This window comes from Phocoena sinus, chromosome 11 (genome assembly GCF_008692025.1).
Source record: "Phocoena sinus isolate mPhoSin1 chromosome 11, mPhoSin1.pri, whole genome shotgun sequence".
Lineage (NCBI taxonomy): Eukaryota > Metazoa > Chordata > Mammalia > Artiodactyla > Phocoenidae > Phocoena > Phocoena sinus.
This window is the reverse complement of record NC_045773.1, coordinates 57417077-57435703: the sequence shown is the minus strand read 5'-3', so window position 1 is coordinate 57435703 and position 18627 is coordinate 57417077. Positions and strand designations below refer to the sequence as shown.

The window sequence follows — 18627 nt, the reverse complement described above, 5'->3', positions numbered from 1 at the left end:
CTGCCTCTCTGTTAATAGGTTGGGTTGTGTTCCTGTCTTGCTAGTTGTTTGGCATAGGGTGTCCAGCACTGTAGCTTGCTGGTCGTTGAGTGGAGCTGGGTCTTGGCATTGAAATGGAGATCTCTGGGAGATTTTCTCCATTTGATATTATGTGCATCTGGGAGGTCTCTGGTGGATCAATGTCCTGAGCTTGGCTATCTTACCTCAGAAGCATAGCCCTGACACCTGGCTGGAGCATGAAGAGCCTGTCATCCACACGGCTCACAATAAAAGGAATAAAAAAGAAAGAAAGAAAAAGATAATATAAAATAAAAAAGTGGTTAAGATAAAAACTAAAACGTAATTATTAAAAAAAATTTTTTCAGTAATTTAAAAAGAAGAGAACAACCAAACCAAAAAGCAAATCTACCAATGATAACAAGCACTGAAAACTATACTAAAACAAAACACAAAATAAAAAACGGACAGACAGGACCCTAGGACAAATGGTAAAAGCAAAGCTGTGCAGACAAAATCACACACAGAAACATATGCATACACACTCACAAAAAGGGAAAAAGGGAATATATATGTATATATATATTGGTGGTCCCAAAGTTCACTTCCTTAATTTGGGATGATTTGTTGTCTATTCAGGTATTCCACAGATGCATCATACATCAAGTTGACTGTGGAGATTTAATCCACTGCTCCTGAGGCTGCTAGGAGAGATTTCCTTTTCTCTTCTTTGTTTGCACTGTTCCTGAGATTCAGCCTTGGATTTGGCCTTGCCTCTGCATGTAGGTAGCCTGAGGGCGTCTGTTCTTCACTCAGACAGGACGAGGTTAAAGAAGTATCTGGTTCGGGGGCTCTGGCTCACTCAGACCAGGGAGAAGGAGGGTTTCGGAGTGCAGGGTGAGCCTGCGATGGCAGAGGCTGGCATGACGTTGCACCAGCCAGAGGTACACCATGTGTTCTCCCAAGGAAGTTGTCCCTGGATCACGGGACCCTGGCATTGACGGGTTCCACAGACTCCCAGGAGAAGAGGTGTGGATAGTGACCTGTGCTTGCACACAGTCTTCTTGGTGGCTGCAGCAGCAGCCTTAGCACCTCATGCCTGTCTCTGGGTTCTGCACTGATAGCTGCAGCTTGCTCCCATCTCTGGAGCTCCTTTAAGCAGCACTCTTAATCCCCGCTCCTAGTGCACCAGGAAACAAAGAGGCAAGAAAAAGTCTCTTGCCTCTTTGGCAGTTCCAGACCTTTTCCCAGACTCCCTCCCGGCTAGCTGTGGTGCAGTAGCCCCTTCAGGCTGTGTTCACACAGCCAACCCCAGTCCTCTTTCTGGGATCTGACCTCCGAAGCCCGAGCCTCAGCTCCAAGCCACGACTCATCCCGGCGGGTGAGCAGACCAGCCTCTCGGGTTGGTGAGTGCTGGTCGGCACCGATCCTCTGTGCGGGAATCTCTCTGCTTTGCCCTCTGCACCCCTGTTGCTGACCTCTGCTCCACATTTCCAGAGCTTCTCCCCTCCTCCACCCACAGTCTCTGCCCACAAAGGGGCTTCCTAGTGTGGGGAAAACTTCCCTCCTTCACAGCTCCCTCTCACTGGTGCGGGTCCCGTCCCTATTCTTTTGTCTCTGTTTTTTCTTTTTTCTTTTGCCCTACCCAGGTATGTGGGGAGTTTCTTGCCTTTTGGGAGGTCTGAGGTCTTCTGCCAGCGTTCAGTAGATGTTCTGTAGGAGTTGTTCCACATGTAGACGTATTTCTGATGTATTTGTGGGGACGAAGGTGATCTCCATGTCTTATTCCTCTGCCATCTTGAAGCCCCTCCTGTCTCCTTTTTAAATCATTCCTTGTCTTCAATGTCTTGTAAGGTAAAATCCAAACTCCTGACCATGACTAATAAAGGTCCTTCAAGATGTGACCCCTGCCTATTTATCATATCTGTTGTTGAGCCCTGTCTCACTCACACTCGCCCCCTCCTGCTCTGAAGTAATAGCTGCTCAGACCATGCTTTTTCTTGCCTCTGAAACTTGATTAGTGCTGATGCCATACCTGTCAGTCTTCTTCATTCCATTTCACTTGAGTAGTTAATTTCTCTTTCTTTTCAAGGTTTGATGAATGAAAAAAGAGTGAGTCACTCCTTATCTCTTGTGTAATTGCTTTTCTGCTTGGCTGTAATTTCCATGAGGGCTACTTCAGTGCCACCTGTTTGATTTTTAGTGTTTTACAAAATAGACTGAATATCTATATGTATCTGCTGTGTTTTTTAATGGTTATTGTACTGTTACATGTGTAGCCAGGAATGATGAAAATGAAAGAATATATTGAGAAGTGAGAGAGGAGAGACAATGCAGCTACTTTCTGTGAGAAGCTAAGGTTTGTCCTAGAAAATATGGACAAATGAAAATCATTTTTAAGAACCTATTTGAAAATAGGTCATATTCTCTAATGTAAGCATAAAGTTGATCCTATTTTGGCAAGCTTCACTTTCAGTGCTGGAAATAATAGGAGATGTCTCCCCCTCCCCCAGGGAAGATCTGGGGACAGCTATGAGAATTAGTAGGTAACATGACATTGAAGAAAGCTGTGGAGTCTTGAGCTGTTTGGTGAAGGGTCTCTCATGCCTCCTTCCCACCAATGTTTGGTTAATGTCCTGAATAACACTGAGGGAGGTTGTCATTGGTGGTGAGGACTGATTCATGAACCTATGTGTTGCCCTCATTAATCTACACACTAGATTCCTACCTTTGTAAATGGAACTTTCATGAAGATTTATGAAATTTAACAGAAGGATTTGATCATCATATAAGTGTATTTAAAAAATGAACTATCAGGGACCTTGAAGATGGCGGAAGAGTAAGACGCGGAGATCGCCTTCCTCCCCACGGATACACCAGAAATACATCCACACATGGAACAACTCCTACAGAACTCCTACTGAAGGCTGGCAGAAGACCTCAGACCTCCCAAAAGGCAAGAAACTCCCCACATAACTGGGTAGGGCAAAAGAAAAAACAGAGACAAAAGAATAAGGACGGCACCTGCACCAGTGGGAGGGAGCTGTGAAGGAGGAAAAGTTTCCACACACTAGGAAGCCCCTCCGCGGGCGGAGACTGCGGGAGGCGGAGGGGGGAGTTTCGGGACCGCGGAGTAGTGCACAGCGACGGGTGCGGAGGGCAAAGCGGGGAGATTCCTGCACAGACGATCGGTGCTGACCGGCACTCACCAGCCCGAGTGGCTTGTCTGCTCACCCGCCGGGGCGGGCGGGGCTGCGAGCTGAGGCTCGGGTTTTGGTTTTGGACGGAGCTCAGGGAGAGGACTGGGGTTGGCGGCTTGAACATAGCCTGAAGGGGTTAGTGCACCACGACTAGCCGGGAGGGAGTTCGGGGAAAAGCCCGCACCTGCCGAAGAGGCAAGAGACTTTTTCTTCCCTCTTTGTTTCCTGGTGCACGAGGAGAGGGGTTTAAGAGCGCTGCTTAAAGGATCTCCAGAGAAGGGCGCGAGCCGCGGCTAAAAGCGCGAACCCCAGAGACGGGCGCGAGCCGCGGCTGAGGGCGCGAGCCCCCGAGACGGGCGCGAGCCGCGGCTGAAAGCGCAAACCCCAGAGACGGGCGGGAGACGCTAAGGCTGCTGCTGCCGCCACCAAGGGCCTGTGTGCGAGCACAGGTCACTCTCCACACCCCTCTTCCGCGGAGCCTGTGCAGCCCGCCACTGCCAGGTTCCCGGGATCCAGGGACAACTTCCCCGGGAGTACGCACGGCGGGTCTCAGGCTGGTGCAACATCACGCCGGCCTCTGCCGCAACGTCACGCTGCCTCTGCAGCTGCAGGCCCGCCCCGCACGTAGTGCCCCTCCTACCCCCATCCCCCAACCCCCGGCCTGAGTGAGCCGGAGGCCCCGAATCAGCGGCTCCTTTAACCCCGTCCTGTCTGAGCGAAAAAACAGACGCCCTCCAGCGACCTACACGCAGAGGCAGGGCCAAATCCAAAGCTGAGCTCCTGTGAGCTGTGAGAACAAAGAAGAGAAAGGGAAATCTCTCCCAGCAGCCACAGAAGCAGCGGATTAAAGCTCCACAATCAACTTGATATACCCTGCATCTGTGGAATACCTGAATAGACAAGGAATGATCCCAAATTGAAGAGGTGGAATTTAGGAGCGAGATCTATGATTTTTTTCCCTTTTCCTCTTTTTGTGAATGTGTACGTGTATGCTTCTGTGTGAGATCCTGTCTGTATACTCTTGCTTCCACCATTTGTCCTAGGGCTCTATCCGTCCATGACTTTTTTTTAAAAATTCTTTTTCTTAATAATTAAGTTTAATTGTGATAACTTTATTATACTTTACCTTCGTTCTTTCTTTCTTTCCTTCCTTCCTTCCCTCCTTTAGACAACGAATCACCCCAAATTGAGGAGGTGGTCTCAGGGAGCAGGATTTATGATTTTTCCCCCTTTACCTCTTTTTGTGAAGGTGTATGTGTATGCTTCTGTGTAAGATTTTCTCTGTATAGCTTTGCTTCCAACATTTGTCCTAAGGTTCTATCCGTCCCTTTTTTTTTTTTCTAAATATTTTTTAATTCAATAACTATATTATACTTTATTTTATTTTTACTGTATCATCTTTCTTTCTGTCTTTTTTCCTTCTTTCCCTCCTTCCTTCCTTCCTCCCTCCCTCCCTCCCTCCTTTCTTTCCTTCTTTGCTTCTTTCTTCCTTCCTTCCTTTCCTCCTTTCCTTCTTTCTTTACTCATACTTCTACTAATTCTCCCTACTTTTTCTCCCTTTTATTCTGAGCTGTGTGGGTGAAAGGCTCTTGGTGCTCCAGCCAGGAGTCAGGGCTCTGCCTCTGAGGTAGGAGAGCCAACTTCAGGACACTGGTCAACAAGAGACCTCCCAGCTCCACATAATATTAAACGGTGGAAATATCCCAGAGACCTCCATCTTAACACCAGCACCCAGCTTCACTCAACGACCAGCAAGCCACAGTGCTGGACAACCTATGCCAAACAACTAGCAAAACAGGAACACAACCCCACCCTTTAGCAGAGAGGCTGCCTAAAATCATAATAAGGCCACAGACACCCCAAAACACACCACCAGACGTGAACCTGCCCACTAGAGAGACAAGATCCAGCCTCATCCAGCACAACACAGGCACTAGTCCCCTCCACCAGGAAGCCTACACAACCCACTGAAACAACCTTAGCCACTGGAGACAGACATCAAAAACAACGGGAACTACGAACGTGCAGCCTGCAAAAAGGAGACCCCAAACACAGTAAGATAAGCAAAATGAGAAGACAGAAAAACACACAGCAGATGAAGGAGCAAGATAAAAACCCACCAGACCTAACAAATGAAGAGGAAATAGGCAATCTACCTGAAAAAGAATTCAGAATAATGATAGTAAGGATGATCCGAAATCTTGGAAGTAGAATGGACAAAATGCAAGAAACAGTTAACAAGGACCTACAAGAACTAAAGATGAAACAAGCAACGATGAACAATGCAATAAATGAAATTAAAATCACTCTAGATAGGATCAATAGCAGAATAACTGAGGCAGAAGAACGGATAAGTGACCTGGAAGATAAAGTAGTGGAAATAACTACTGCAGAGCAGAATAAAGAAAAAAGAATGAAAAGAACTGAGGACAGTCTCAGAGACCTCTGGGACAACATGAAACGCACCAACATTCGAATTATAGGGGTTCCAGAAGAAGAAGAAAGAAAGAAAGGGACTGAGAAAATATTTGAAGAGATTATAGTTGAAAACTTCCCTAATATGGGAAAGGAAATAGTTAATCAAGTCCAGGAAGCACAGAGGGTCCCATACAGGATAAATACAAGGAGAAACACGCCAAGACACATATTAATCAAACTGTCAAAAATTAAATACAAAGAAAGCATATTAAAAGCAGCAAGGGAAAAACAACAAATAACACACAAGGGAATCCCCATAAGGTTAACAGCTGATCTCTCAGCAGAAACCCTACAAGCCAGAAGGGAGTGGCAGGACATACTGAAAGTGCTGAAGGAGAATAGCCTGCAACCAAGACTACTCTACCCAGCAAGGATCTCATTCACATTTGATGGAGAAATTAAAACCTTTACAGACAAGCAAAAGCTGAGAGAGTTCAGCACCACCAAACCAGCTTTACAACAAATGCTAAAGGAACTTCTCTAGACACGAAACACAAGAGAAGGAAATGACCTATAGTAGCGAACCCAAAACAATATATAAAATGGAAATAGGAACATACATATCGATAATTACCTTAAATGTAAATGGACTAAATGCTCCCACCAAAAGACACAGATTGGCTGAATGGATACAAAAACAAGACCCTTATATATGCTGTCTACAAGAGACCCACTTCAGAACTAGAGACACATACAGACTGAAAGTAAGGGGATGGAAAAAGATATTCCATGCAAATGGAAACCAAAAGAAAGCTGGAGTAGCAATTCTCATATCAGACAAAATAGACTTTAAAATAAGGACTATTAAAAGGGACAAAGAAGGACACTACATAATGATCAAGGGATCGATCCAAGAAGAAGATATAACAATTGTAAATATTTATGCACCCAACATAGGAGCACCTCAATACATAAGGCAAATGCTAACAACCATAAAAGGGGAGATCAACAGTAACACATTCATAGTAGGGGACTTTAACACCCCACTTTCACCCATGGACAGATCATCCAAAATGAAAATAAATAAGGAAACACAAGCTTTAAATGATACATTAAACAAGATGGACTTAATTGATATTTATAGGACACTCCATCCAAAAACAACAGAATACACATTTTTCTCAAGTGCTCATGGAACATTCTCCAGGATAGATCATATCTTGGGTCACAAATCAAGCCTTGGTAAATTTAAGAAAACTGAAATTGTATCAAGTATCTTTTCCGACCACAACGCCATGAGACTAGATATCAATTACAGGAAAAGATCTTTAAAAAATGCAAACACATGGAGGCTAAACAATACACTACTTAATAATGAAGTGATCACTGAAGAAATCAAAGGGGAAATCAAAAAATACCTAGAAACAAATGACAATGGAGACACAACTACCCAAAACCTATGGGATGCAGCAAAAGCAGTTCTAAGGGGGAAGTTTATAGCAATACAAGCCCACCTTAAGAAGCAGGAAACATCTCGAATAAACAACCTAACCTTGCACCTCAAGCAATTAGAGAAAGAAGAACAAAAAAACCCCAAAGCTAGCAGAAGGAAAGAAATCATAAAAATCAGATCAGAAATAAATGAAAAAGAAATGAAGGAAACAATAGCAAAGATCAATAAAACTAAAAGCTGGTTCTTTGAAAAGATAAACAAAATAGATAAACCACTAGCCAGACTCATCAAGAAAAAAAGGGAGAAGACTCAAATCAATAGAATTAGAAATGAAAAAGGAGAAGTAACAACTGACACTGCAGAAACAAAAAAAATCATGAGAGATTACTACAAGCAACTCTATGCCAATAAAATGGACAATCTGGAAGAAATGGACAAATTCTTAGAAATGCACAACCTGCCAAGACTGAATCAGGAAGAAATAGAAAATATGAACAGACCAATCACAAGCACTGAAATTGAAACTGTGATTAAAAACCTTCCAACAAACAAAAGCCCAGGACCAGATGGCTTCACAGGTGAATTCTATCAAACGTTTAGAGAAGAGCTAACACCTATCCTTCTCGAACTCTTCCAAAATATAGCAGAGGGAGGAACACTCCCAAATTCCTTCTACGAAGCCACCATCACCTTGATACCAAAACCAGACAAGGATGTCACAAAGAAAGAAAACTACAGGCCAATATCACTGATGAACATAGATGCAAAAATCCTCAACAAAATACTAGCAAACAGAATCCAACAGCACATTAAAAGGATCATACACCATGATCAAGTGGGGTTTATTCCAGGAATGCAAGGATTCTTCAATATACGCAAATCTATCAATGTGATAAACCATATTAACAAATTGAAGGAGAAAAACCATATGATCATCTCAATAGATGCAGAGAAAGCTTTCGACAAAATTCAACACCCATTTATGATAAAAACCCTCCAGAAAGTAGGCATAGAGGGAACTTTCCTAAACATAATAAAAGCCATATATGACAAGCCCACAGCAAACATCATCCTCAATGGTGAAAAACTGAAAGCATTTCCACTAAGATCAGGAACAAGACAAGGTTGCCCACTCTCACCACTCTTATTCAACATAGTTTTGGAAGTTTTAGCCACAGCAATCAGAGAAGAAAAGGAAATAAAAGGAATCCAAATCGGAAAAGAAGAAGTAAAGCTGTCACTGTTTGCAGATGACATGATACTATACATAGAGAATCCTAAAGATGCTACCAGAAAACTACTAGAGCTAATCAATGAATTTGGTAAAGTAGCAGGATACAAAATTAATGCACAGAAATCTCTGGCATTCCTATATACTAATGATGAAAAATCTGAAAGTGAAATCAAGAAAGCACTCCCATTTACCATTGCAACAAAAAGAATAAAATATCTAGGAATAAACCTACCTAAGGAGACGAAAGACCTGTATGCAGAAAATTATAAGACACTGATGAAAGAAATTAAAGATGATACAAATAGATGGAGAGATATACCATGTTCTTGGATGGGAAGAATCAACATTGTGAAAATGACTCTACTACCCAAAGCAATCTACAGATTCAATGCAATCCCTATCAAACTACCACTGGCATTTTTCACAGAACTAGAACAAAAAATTTCGCAATTTGTATGGAAACACAAAAGACCCCGAATAGCCAAAGCAATCTTGAGAACGAAAAAAGGAGCTGGAGGAATAAGGCTCCCTGACTTCAGACTATATTACAAAACAACAGTAATCAAGACAGTATGGTACTGGCACAAAAACAGAAAGATAGATCAGTGGAACAGGATAGAAAGCCCAGAGATAAACCCACGCACATATGGACACCTTATCTTTGATAAAGGAGGCAGGAATGTACAGTGGAGAAAGGACAGCCTCTTCAATAAATGGTGCTGGGAAAACTGGACAGGTACATGTAAAAGTATGAGATTAGATCACTCCCTAACACCATACACAAAAATAAGCTCAAAATGGATTAAAGACCTAAATGTAAGGCCAGAAACTATCAAACTCTTAGAAGAAAACATAGGAAGAACACTCTATGACATAAATCACAGCAAGATCCTTTCTGACCCACCTCCTAGAGTAATGGAAATAAAAACAAAAATAAACAAATGGGACCTAATGAAACTTCAAAGCTTTTGCACAGCAAAGGAAACCATAACCAAGACCAAAAGACAACCCTCAGAATGGGAGAAAACATTTGCAAATGAAGCAACTGACAAAGGATTAATCTCCAAAATTTACAAGCAGCTCATGCAGCTCAATAACAAAAAAACAAACAACCCCATCCAAAAATGGGCAGAAGACCTAAATAGACATTTCTCCAAAGAAGATATACAGAATGCCAACAAACACATGAAAGAATGCTCAACATCATTAATCATTAGAGAAATGCAAATCAAAACTACAATGAGATATCATCTCACACCAGTCAGAATGGCCATCATCAAAAAATCTAGAAACAATAAATGCTGGAGAGGGTGTGGAGAAAAGGGGACACTCTTGCACTGCTGGTGGGAATGTGAATTGGTTCAGCCACTGTGGAGAACAGTATGGAGGTTCCTTAAAAAACTACAAATAGAATTACCATATGACCCAGCAATCCCACTACTTGGCATATACCCTGAGAAAACCAAAATTCAAAAAGAGTCATGTACCAAAATGTTCATTGCAGCTCTATTTACAATAGCCAGGACATGGAAACAACCTAAGCGCCCATCATCGGATGAATGGATAAAGAAGATGTGGCACATATACACAATGGAATATTACTCAGCCTTAAAAAGAAATGAAATTGAGCTATTTGTAATGAGATGGATAGACCTAGAGTCTGTCATACAGAGTGAAGTAAGTCAGAAAGAAAAAGACAAATACCGTATGCTAACACATATATATGGAATTTAAGGGGAAAAAATGTCATGAAGAACCTAGGGGTAAGATAGGAATAAAGACGCAGACCTACTGGAGAACGGACTTGAGGGTATGGGGAGGGGGAGGGGTGAGTTTTGACAGGGCGAGAGAGAGTCATGGACATATACACACTAACAAACGTAGTAAGGTAGATGGCTGGGGGGAAGCAGCCGCAAGGCACAGGGATATTAGCTCGGTGCTTTGTGACAGCCTGGAAGGGTGGGATGGGGAGAGTGGGAGGGAGGGAGACGCAAGAGGGAAGACATATGGGAACATATGTATATGTATAGCTGATTCACTTTGTTATAAAGCAGAAACTAACACACCATTGTAAAGCAATTATACCCCAATAAAGATGTTAAAAAAAAAAAAAAAAAATGAACTATCAATTTGCAAATTGAGGGTGGGGGCTGGGCTGTAAATTTATCTTTACTTAACAAATATCTCTAAATGCACAGTATAACAAAGTTGCAGATCAAATGCTTAAGAGAACAAACATTAAGAGAACCCACTTAAGTGCTAAGAATAGTTGGGTAGTTATGTTTCCTTCATATTAACACAGTAATTAAATCCCTTTATCCTTTCATCTGAAATATTATTTTGTAGTTTTTACTTCTCCTCAATTCAGAAAATAATCAATAAATCTTTAATTGAAACTCACACTCATCTATTTGTCCTACTTTCATACCCCAAAATCTACAGCTTAGTCAAGAATCAGAAAATGGTTGAAATGAAGGACACAATGCATAAACAAAATAAACTGGAAACTATTAATGTGAGAGTTTTAATCTTACCAGGCCACAACAATCTCTGGTGTATTTGTAAAGTGTTTAATCATCCCTGATAATTTTTATATGCTACCAAAGTAGATAGTTAAAAAAATTAAGCAAAGTGTTGCTGTTTAACAAATTGCCTCCTCTGTTCCCCCCCACACTTTACAGGTCTAACTGGTTTGATTATATGAGCACATCCTATGGAACAGAGATCTCATTTATATTACTGCCAATATCTTTTTGCAATAATTGAACATTTAAAAGATTTCATTTACAAGCTTGGTTAGTCTGACTGACCTGTGAACAGGTCTGTCCCAGCATCAGTGCTCTGACCACAGAAACATGAGCACCAGGTGCTGGATGAGAAGCGTGATGGAAATGGCAGTGTCAACATGGCACAGGCGGACTCACTTGCTTCAAAAATAGCTTGATTATGGTGAAGGTATTATTTGGTTTCCTAGAAACCAAATTTCATTCTAGTTTTTTCTATTGTGTTCACGTCCATTTAATTAGTTGTCTTAGTAAACTGCTAACATAGCCTATTTAAGGTAAAATGCCCTTCTTCCAAAAAAGAACTGAAAATTTCCATCTCTGATTTTTTCAAATTTTACAATCAATCATTAATTAATTAATCTGGTATTTTTTTCTGCCAAAATGTTTATTTATTTTTTCCAAATATTTATTAGTGTCTAAGTCTTGATTTCAAAAAGCCAAAATGTTGTGTAGAATTTTTTATGAATAACTAGACATGGATTAATGAGTTAATGCAGCTAACGTGTTCTATCCTGATTTTATATATATACACCAGTTCCTAGGAAAATTATATCTAGCTACCAGAGTAACTATATTCCAAACCACAAATAATTGTCATAATTTTAATTAACACCTCTCTAATTGTAACAGTGTGTTTACAAACCTTGATTGCTATAGTTTCTAAAATATAAAATGGAATAATAATATCCATTCAAATTAAATAACCTTGTTGTGTTTGAATTCATTTGACCACTTTTAACTTGTACATAACATAATTAAATAACATGATAAATTAAAACAAAAGTAATGTAATGTGGCTTTCTGAAATAATGAAATGAAAGTCATAGAGCTAATACCATAGTTTACTTTTTCTAGCCAAGTCATATATGCTTTTAAAATTGAAAATAATATAAGAATATAAAAATTACACATGCATAAGTCAGTTACAATAGTTTTAAACTTTTAACCTGAATTTCATTCATATCAGAAAATAAGAGCGATTATTTTTCTTTTTTTATTGAATTATATTTGACTTACAATATTATATTAATTTCAATTTATATATAGCATAGGAATTCAATATTTTAATAGATTTACTCCACTTAAGTTGTTATAAAATATTGACTGTATTTCATCTTCTGAACGCTACATTCTTGTAACTTATTTTACACTTATTTTACATCAGTTTGTACCTCATAATAATCTTCACTGATTTTGCCTATACCCCATGCTTCTCCTCTCTGGTAACCACTAGTTTGTTCTCTGTATCTGTGAGTATGTTCATGTTTTGTTGTATTTTTTTGTTTTTTAAAAATTTTTTCAAGAGTCCACATATAAGTGATAACATAATATTTGTCTTTGTCTGACTTATTTCACTAAACATAACACCCTCCAGGTCCATTCATGTTGCTGCAAATGGCAAAATGTCATTCTTTTCTATGGCTGAGTAGTATTTCATTTCATATATATATAGCACATCTTCTTTATCTATTCATCTGTTAATGGACACTTAGGTTGCTTCCATATCTTGGCTATTGTCCCTGTGGTTTGTTTTTCTTCTTTATTGTCCCCATTGTTGTTGATGTAAGTAAACATCACTTCTGAAGCGTACACAAAATTTTATAATGATATTTTAGCAAAATGTTCTATTATTTTGAATTCTTTTATTTAATCATTTATTCATTGAACAAATATTTACTGAATAACAATTCATCTTCAAGTGATTGCTTTAATTGCCAACTGTATTATTTGGGATATGGGATAAGCTTCCATTATAAGGAGATCCACAATTCAGTGGCTCAAACAAGAGAAACATTTATCTCCTTCACACATAATAAAGCAAGGCAAGTAGGTGGACTTTACTCCATGACACCATTCAGGCTTCCAGGCTAGTGGAATGCCATCTGTCTTAGTTCAGGCTGCTATAACATGATACCATAGACAGGGTGGCTTATAAACAAGAGAAATTTATTTCCTATAGGTCTGGAGGCTGAGAGTCCCAGGTCAGGGTGCCAGCATGTTTGGGTTCTGGTGAAGCCTTCTTTTGGGTTGCAGACTGCTGTCTTCTTGTATCTTCACATGGTAGAAAGAGAGCAAGAGAGCTCTCTGGGGGTCCTGCTTTTTAAGAGCACTAATGCATTCACTAGGGCTCCACCCTCCATATCTAATTTAATTCCCAAATGTCTCGTCTCTTAATACCATCACAATGGGTATTGAGATTTCAACAAACAAATTTTGGAAAATAGTAAGATACTGTCCATTACACCATCATTAATGTCTTCCAAAGTGGCTCCAATCATTGACGTTTGCAGCCAGTTACATGAAAGCTGAAAAGAAGTAGAGGACAGTGAATATAATTTTATGAAAATCATGAATAATTTGCATGCATAACTCTGCACATGGTCACACTCAAATGTAAGGAATACTAGGAAATGTAGTCTTGAGATTGTCAGTCTCTCTTATTGAAAGAAGAGCCAAATGGATTTTGGAACAGCTTGAAGTCTTCTGGAGCCCAGCCCTCTCATCATCCAAATGAGTGAATACCCGTCTTCTCATTCAAACAAAGAAACATAAAAAAAATACCTACCTTCTGCTTAAAAGAGAAAATCCAAGTTCAATTCCAATTACTGCAACCAGATCAAAATCTACAGTCCGGGAAGTTTAGGTCTTCATATGGTTCTTTCAAGTCTCACAACCTATAAAATGATAGACAGAATATCTTTCTTGTTCTTGACCTTCTTCTCCATACAAAATATGCAATATAAATTAGTGTAAAAGGAACAGAATAACTACAATAGAAAGGTCCTTTGGGAAACACTCCACAGGCAATAACAGTTACAAAATCCTGCTAAGCAGAGGTTAAGAGGCATCTAAGCAACAGCACTGAAATAAATTTTTTGGTGAGTGCATCTGGCAATCTTGGTTCTCTTTTCTGGGAGTTAAGCCAGATTTAGCAGAAGGTCCTTCCTTATCCTTATGGATAAATGGTCTTATCTCTGGGTATATCTGAAATGATTAAAGTAGAGCATGCCTTCATTGGGACTTCACAATTTTTGCAACATGCTTCCATACATGTTTGGGGAAACGAGGGTTGCCCCTGGGATTGTATATTGTAGCAAAGTGTAATGGGAAGATGTAAGGGCATCTTTGAACAACACTCATTGTCTCTTGCTATTGGAATACAGAAACAGTTGACTTCTCTAATCCTGTTAAGCCCTAAATTTCTGAACCTTCTCCCATTTTTAAATTATAGAACTAACACATAAATTAGGCAGCGATAACTTCCCTTAGCAAAGCTCTATTCAATTTTGTTTCTTCTGGAAAAATGACCCATTCTTATTTGAGCTCATAACTTCTTTAATCCTTTTTTAAAAGCAGCAAGGATTGTCAACAGTTGGGCTTTGTCCAGCTTTTTCCCATAGTGCCAAAATATATCTAGGCTTATAGCCTGCCATTCAGGTTTTCACTGGTGATGGCATGACAAAGGTCATCAGCTTTCCATCCTACAGTATTTTTTTTCCTTACACCTTCCACCCTCCCAGTGAACTAATAGCCCATATTTTGAGATTTTTAATGGCAGTTCTACACCCCTACATTTTTATTTTTGACTAAATTGTTGTAACAGAGATTCAAAAATCAGTGACTCAAAAAGAGAAAAAGTTGGGCTTCCCTGGTGGCGCAGTGGTTGAGGGTCCGCCTGCCGATGCAGGGGACGCGGGTTCGTGCCCCGGTCCGGGAAGATCCCACATGCCGCGGAGCGGCTGGGCCCGTGAGCCATGGCCGCTGAGCCTGTGCATCCGGAGCCTGTGCTCCACAACGGGAGAGGCCAAAACAGTGAGAGGCCCGCGTACCGCAAAAAAAATTAAAAAAAAAAAAAAAAAAAAAAAAAAGAGAAAAAGTTATTTTTTTCCCTCATAACAATCCCTGAGGTAGGCAGTGATTTAGAGTAAGTCTGCTCCAACGTGACCATTTAGACACAAGTTCCTCCCATGCTACAGTGCAGGACTTTCTAGCATTATCTGTATTTGCATGGTAGATACTAGATCATCACTTTGAGTGCATTTTACCATCTGAGGAGGTGACTGTGAACAAGTCCAAGATGAGGAGCTTGTTCTTCATTTGGAAATGAACTCAAGGTGGATACCCTCACTTCTGTGCACATCCCGTGTTTCCTGACACAGCCACAAGAGCACAGCTAGCTGCAGGCATGGCTGAGGAGTATATTTCACTCACTGTGTGGCCATTTGTCCACGTAAAATATTTTCTTCTGGGAGAAATGAGAAGTAATATTTGGATGAGCAAAGGTATGGACTCTGGAAGAGTCCATTAAGATTGTTATCCATTATTTTGCATTATCCATTATTTTACAAATGTCTTGTATGTTTCATTTTCCCCTTTTAGAGTTTTGAAATTTAAAATTCCCTCTTGGTGTGTATGTATCATTTATGGTAGACAATAACAGCTTCCCTGTCATGGTCTCTCTCACTACTGTTCTTTTTCCCTCTCAGCTTCATCAATTGAAATCAAAGTTGAAATCCATTTAGAAACATAGTAATGCTACTAGATAGTGTTTTTTGCTACTGGTGTTCATACAACACACTTTGGGAAACATAATCAGGCTTACTCATGAGAAATTTACTGATTGTGAGGAAGGCAGGGGACAGCTACTCTCAGTCTCATTTTCTCTTCATCCTGATACATGGGAATGCTGCTTGTTAATCACATTTTCATGACTGGCAATTCTTGATCATCCCGGAAATCAGTGAAAAAACTTCAGGACTTTGCTATACATATGTGAGGGTTCTCAATTGGGTTGCATCATTTCTATTAAGATAAACATCCAGCCACCAGCCAATGACTTTAGACTTCTACAATCTCAAGTCTTAGAAGGATGGGGAGAAAAACTTACTACCATATTTTTCTTAGAGAATTTGTATATAATTATCCTGGGCAATGAAGCCCACGTTATCTTTTTTTATCCCAGCTACATTACACTGAAATTGAATTAGTGCATTATCAATTGCCTCCCAGTAAGATAAAAATGGCCAAACTTCTGTCCATCTCTCTTTTCATCTCTAATATACAGACTTTTATTTTATTTCTTGCTTCTCTTTTCTTACTATCAATGAAATCTCAAGTATTTAATATAATGAGACCTATGGGATTGCCTTGAAGGATAATAACAACCAAATAATTTTAGGCCTTTCTTCCTTCCTTCCAACCTAACTCTTTGGCATCTATCACCCACCCTCAGCCCTTATGCAATTTGATATTAAGCCATTTTCTTGCCACACTTTTATACACTTAGAGGAATTAGTATATCTTGATATAATTTATAAATTTATATATACAAATTATATATGTAAATATATATGTATAAATACATAAGCTTATAAATTAAGGTTCAGGCAGAGAAATTTATTTTTCTATGTTAATTAACTTAATTTTGGTAATCATCTCACAACATATATATGTATATATAATCAAAATATCATGATGTAAAACTTACATTTAGAAAAATTTTTAGTTGTCAATTATACCTCATTAAATCCAGAAGAAAATAAAATAAAAGAAGAATGGATGTAAATTTTAACTAAACAGGGGCTTCCCTGGTGGCGCAGTGATTGAGAGTCCACTTGCCGATGCAAGGGACACGGGTTCGTGCCCCGGTCCGGGAAGATCTCACATGCCGCGGAGCGACTGGACCCGTGAGCCATGGCTGCTGAGCCTGCGCGTCCGGAGCCTGTGCTCCACAACAGGAGAGGCCACAACAGTGAGAGGCCCGCGTATCGCAAAAAAAAAAAAAAAAAAAAAAAATTTACTAAACATCTTTTCATCTTATTTTCAGATAGTCCAGTGAACTCAATAATATGATCAGTTTCTGATTTGAACTATCCATTTCTTTTTTGCACTTTTGTCAGGTTTTGATTCATTGTTTTAATTACTTTGTAAAAGAATTTGAACATTTTCTTTTTATTCCATTGGAGTCATCTCCTTTGTTTTTTTTAACATCTTTATTGGAGTATAATTGCTTTACAATGTTGTGTTAATTTCTGTTGTACAACAAAGTGAATCAGCTAATTATATACATATATCCCCATATCCCCTCCCTCTTGCATCTCCCTCCCATCCTCCTTATCTCACCCCTCTAGATGGTCACAAAGCACCAAACTGATCTCTTCATGTGATGCAGCTGCTTCCCACTACCTATCTATTTTACATTTGGTAGTGTATATATGTCAGTGCTACTCTCTCACTTCATGCCAGCTTACCCTTTCCCCTCTCCATGTCCTCAAGTCCATTCTCTAGGTCTGAGTCTTTATTTCTGTCCTGCCCCTAGGTTCATCAAAACCATTTTTTTTTTAGATTCCATATATATGTATTAGCATACGGTATTTGTTTTTCTCTTTCTGACTTACTTCACTCTGTATACAGACTCTAGGTCCATCCACCTCACTACAAATAAATCAGTTTCATTTCTTTTTATGGCTGAGTAATATTCCATTGTATAGATGAGGTAGAGAACTTTAAATGAATGAGCTTATTTGAGTGAAAAATACAGTGTATCACAAATATTTGTAGATCCCTAAATAAAATTAAAATATGCATTAATTATCCAAATACTAAGCTAAATTAAAATAATATCCACTCTTTGTATAGTGTTTTTTAAAATTATGACTTGGTAACATTAGGCTAAGCATCTAGCAAGATATTAAGTGAGAAGAAATAGCTTATGTACTTGAGAAGCCTAGGGACATACTGTGGAAGAGTTGGAAGGGAGTATAAATATAATTTCAGTGTTTGGAAGTGAAGATGAAATTGATGTATATTTCTTAAGGTAATTGCATTAAAACCCACACGCAATTGACCAGATTGTCATCTTATGTAGCACTTTTCTTGGAAATAAACCTTTTATAACCCTCCTCTTGAAGTATCATACTTGTGCGTTAGAGGAAATTTGATTTATATAATTGGAGGATAGAGATAAAGTACTGAGGTGGGGTGAGAAAATCATAGCGCTTTTTGTCAATAACCTGTATTTTTCTTACTGAATATTCTTTGAATTCTATTATTCGATACTATTCTATTATTATTTTTTTTCAAATATGTGATTTATGCCTAGAGATTCTTGGAATATTACCTTAGCACACATTTTGCATTCAAATTCCATATAAGTTTTTGGGTTGACCCCTCCTAAATACAGTAACATTGATCGCTGTCTAAATCTATTGCAGTGTGCCTGAGTACTATGACTATGGTCATGGAGTAAGTGAGGATGCCTATGACAGCTACGGTAAGACCTTTACTTTACTAAAACTGTGAAATCAAAGCATCCATCAGTCACTGACAACTCAGAAATTACTTCTATCTTTCTCTCCCCCAGTTTTTACAGAAGTCTAGACTACATTGATTTATATAATTCCAGGGTGAAGTTTGATGTAGACAGCCAGGACCAGAAATTTGGACTGATCCATTTTGATCAAAATTTCAAAAGCAATTAATCACAATCATAGAACACTTTCAACAGCAACAGTGAACATTAAGAGTAGTGTCTTTCTT

General features: G+C 39.3%; 1 protein-coding gene across 2 annotated transcripts in view; it reads left to right on the top strand.

The window, feature by feature from the left end:
- Positions 1-18627, top strand: part of KHDRBS2 (KH RNA binding domain containing, signal transduction associated 2) — a 721722-nt gene that overhangs the window by 676956 nt on the left and 26139 nt on the right. For both annotated transcript variants that reach the window (XM_032650315.1, XM_032650316.1), the window contains one exon: positions 18303-18361. In XM_032650315.1, coding sequence (XP_032506206.1) covers positions 18303-18361 — 59 coding nt within the window. The remainder of the gene's footprint in view (positions 1-18302; positions 18362-18627) is intronic.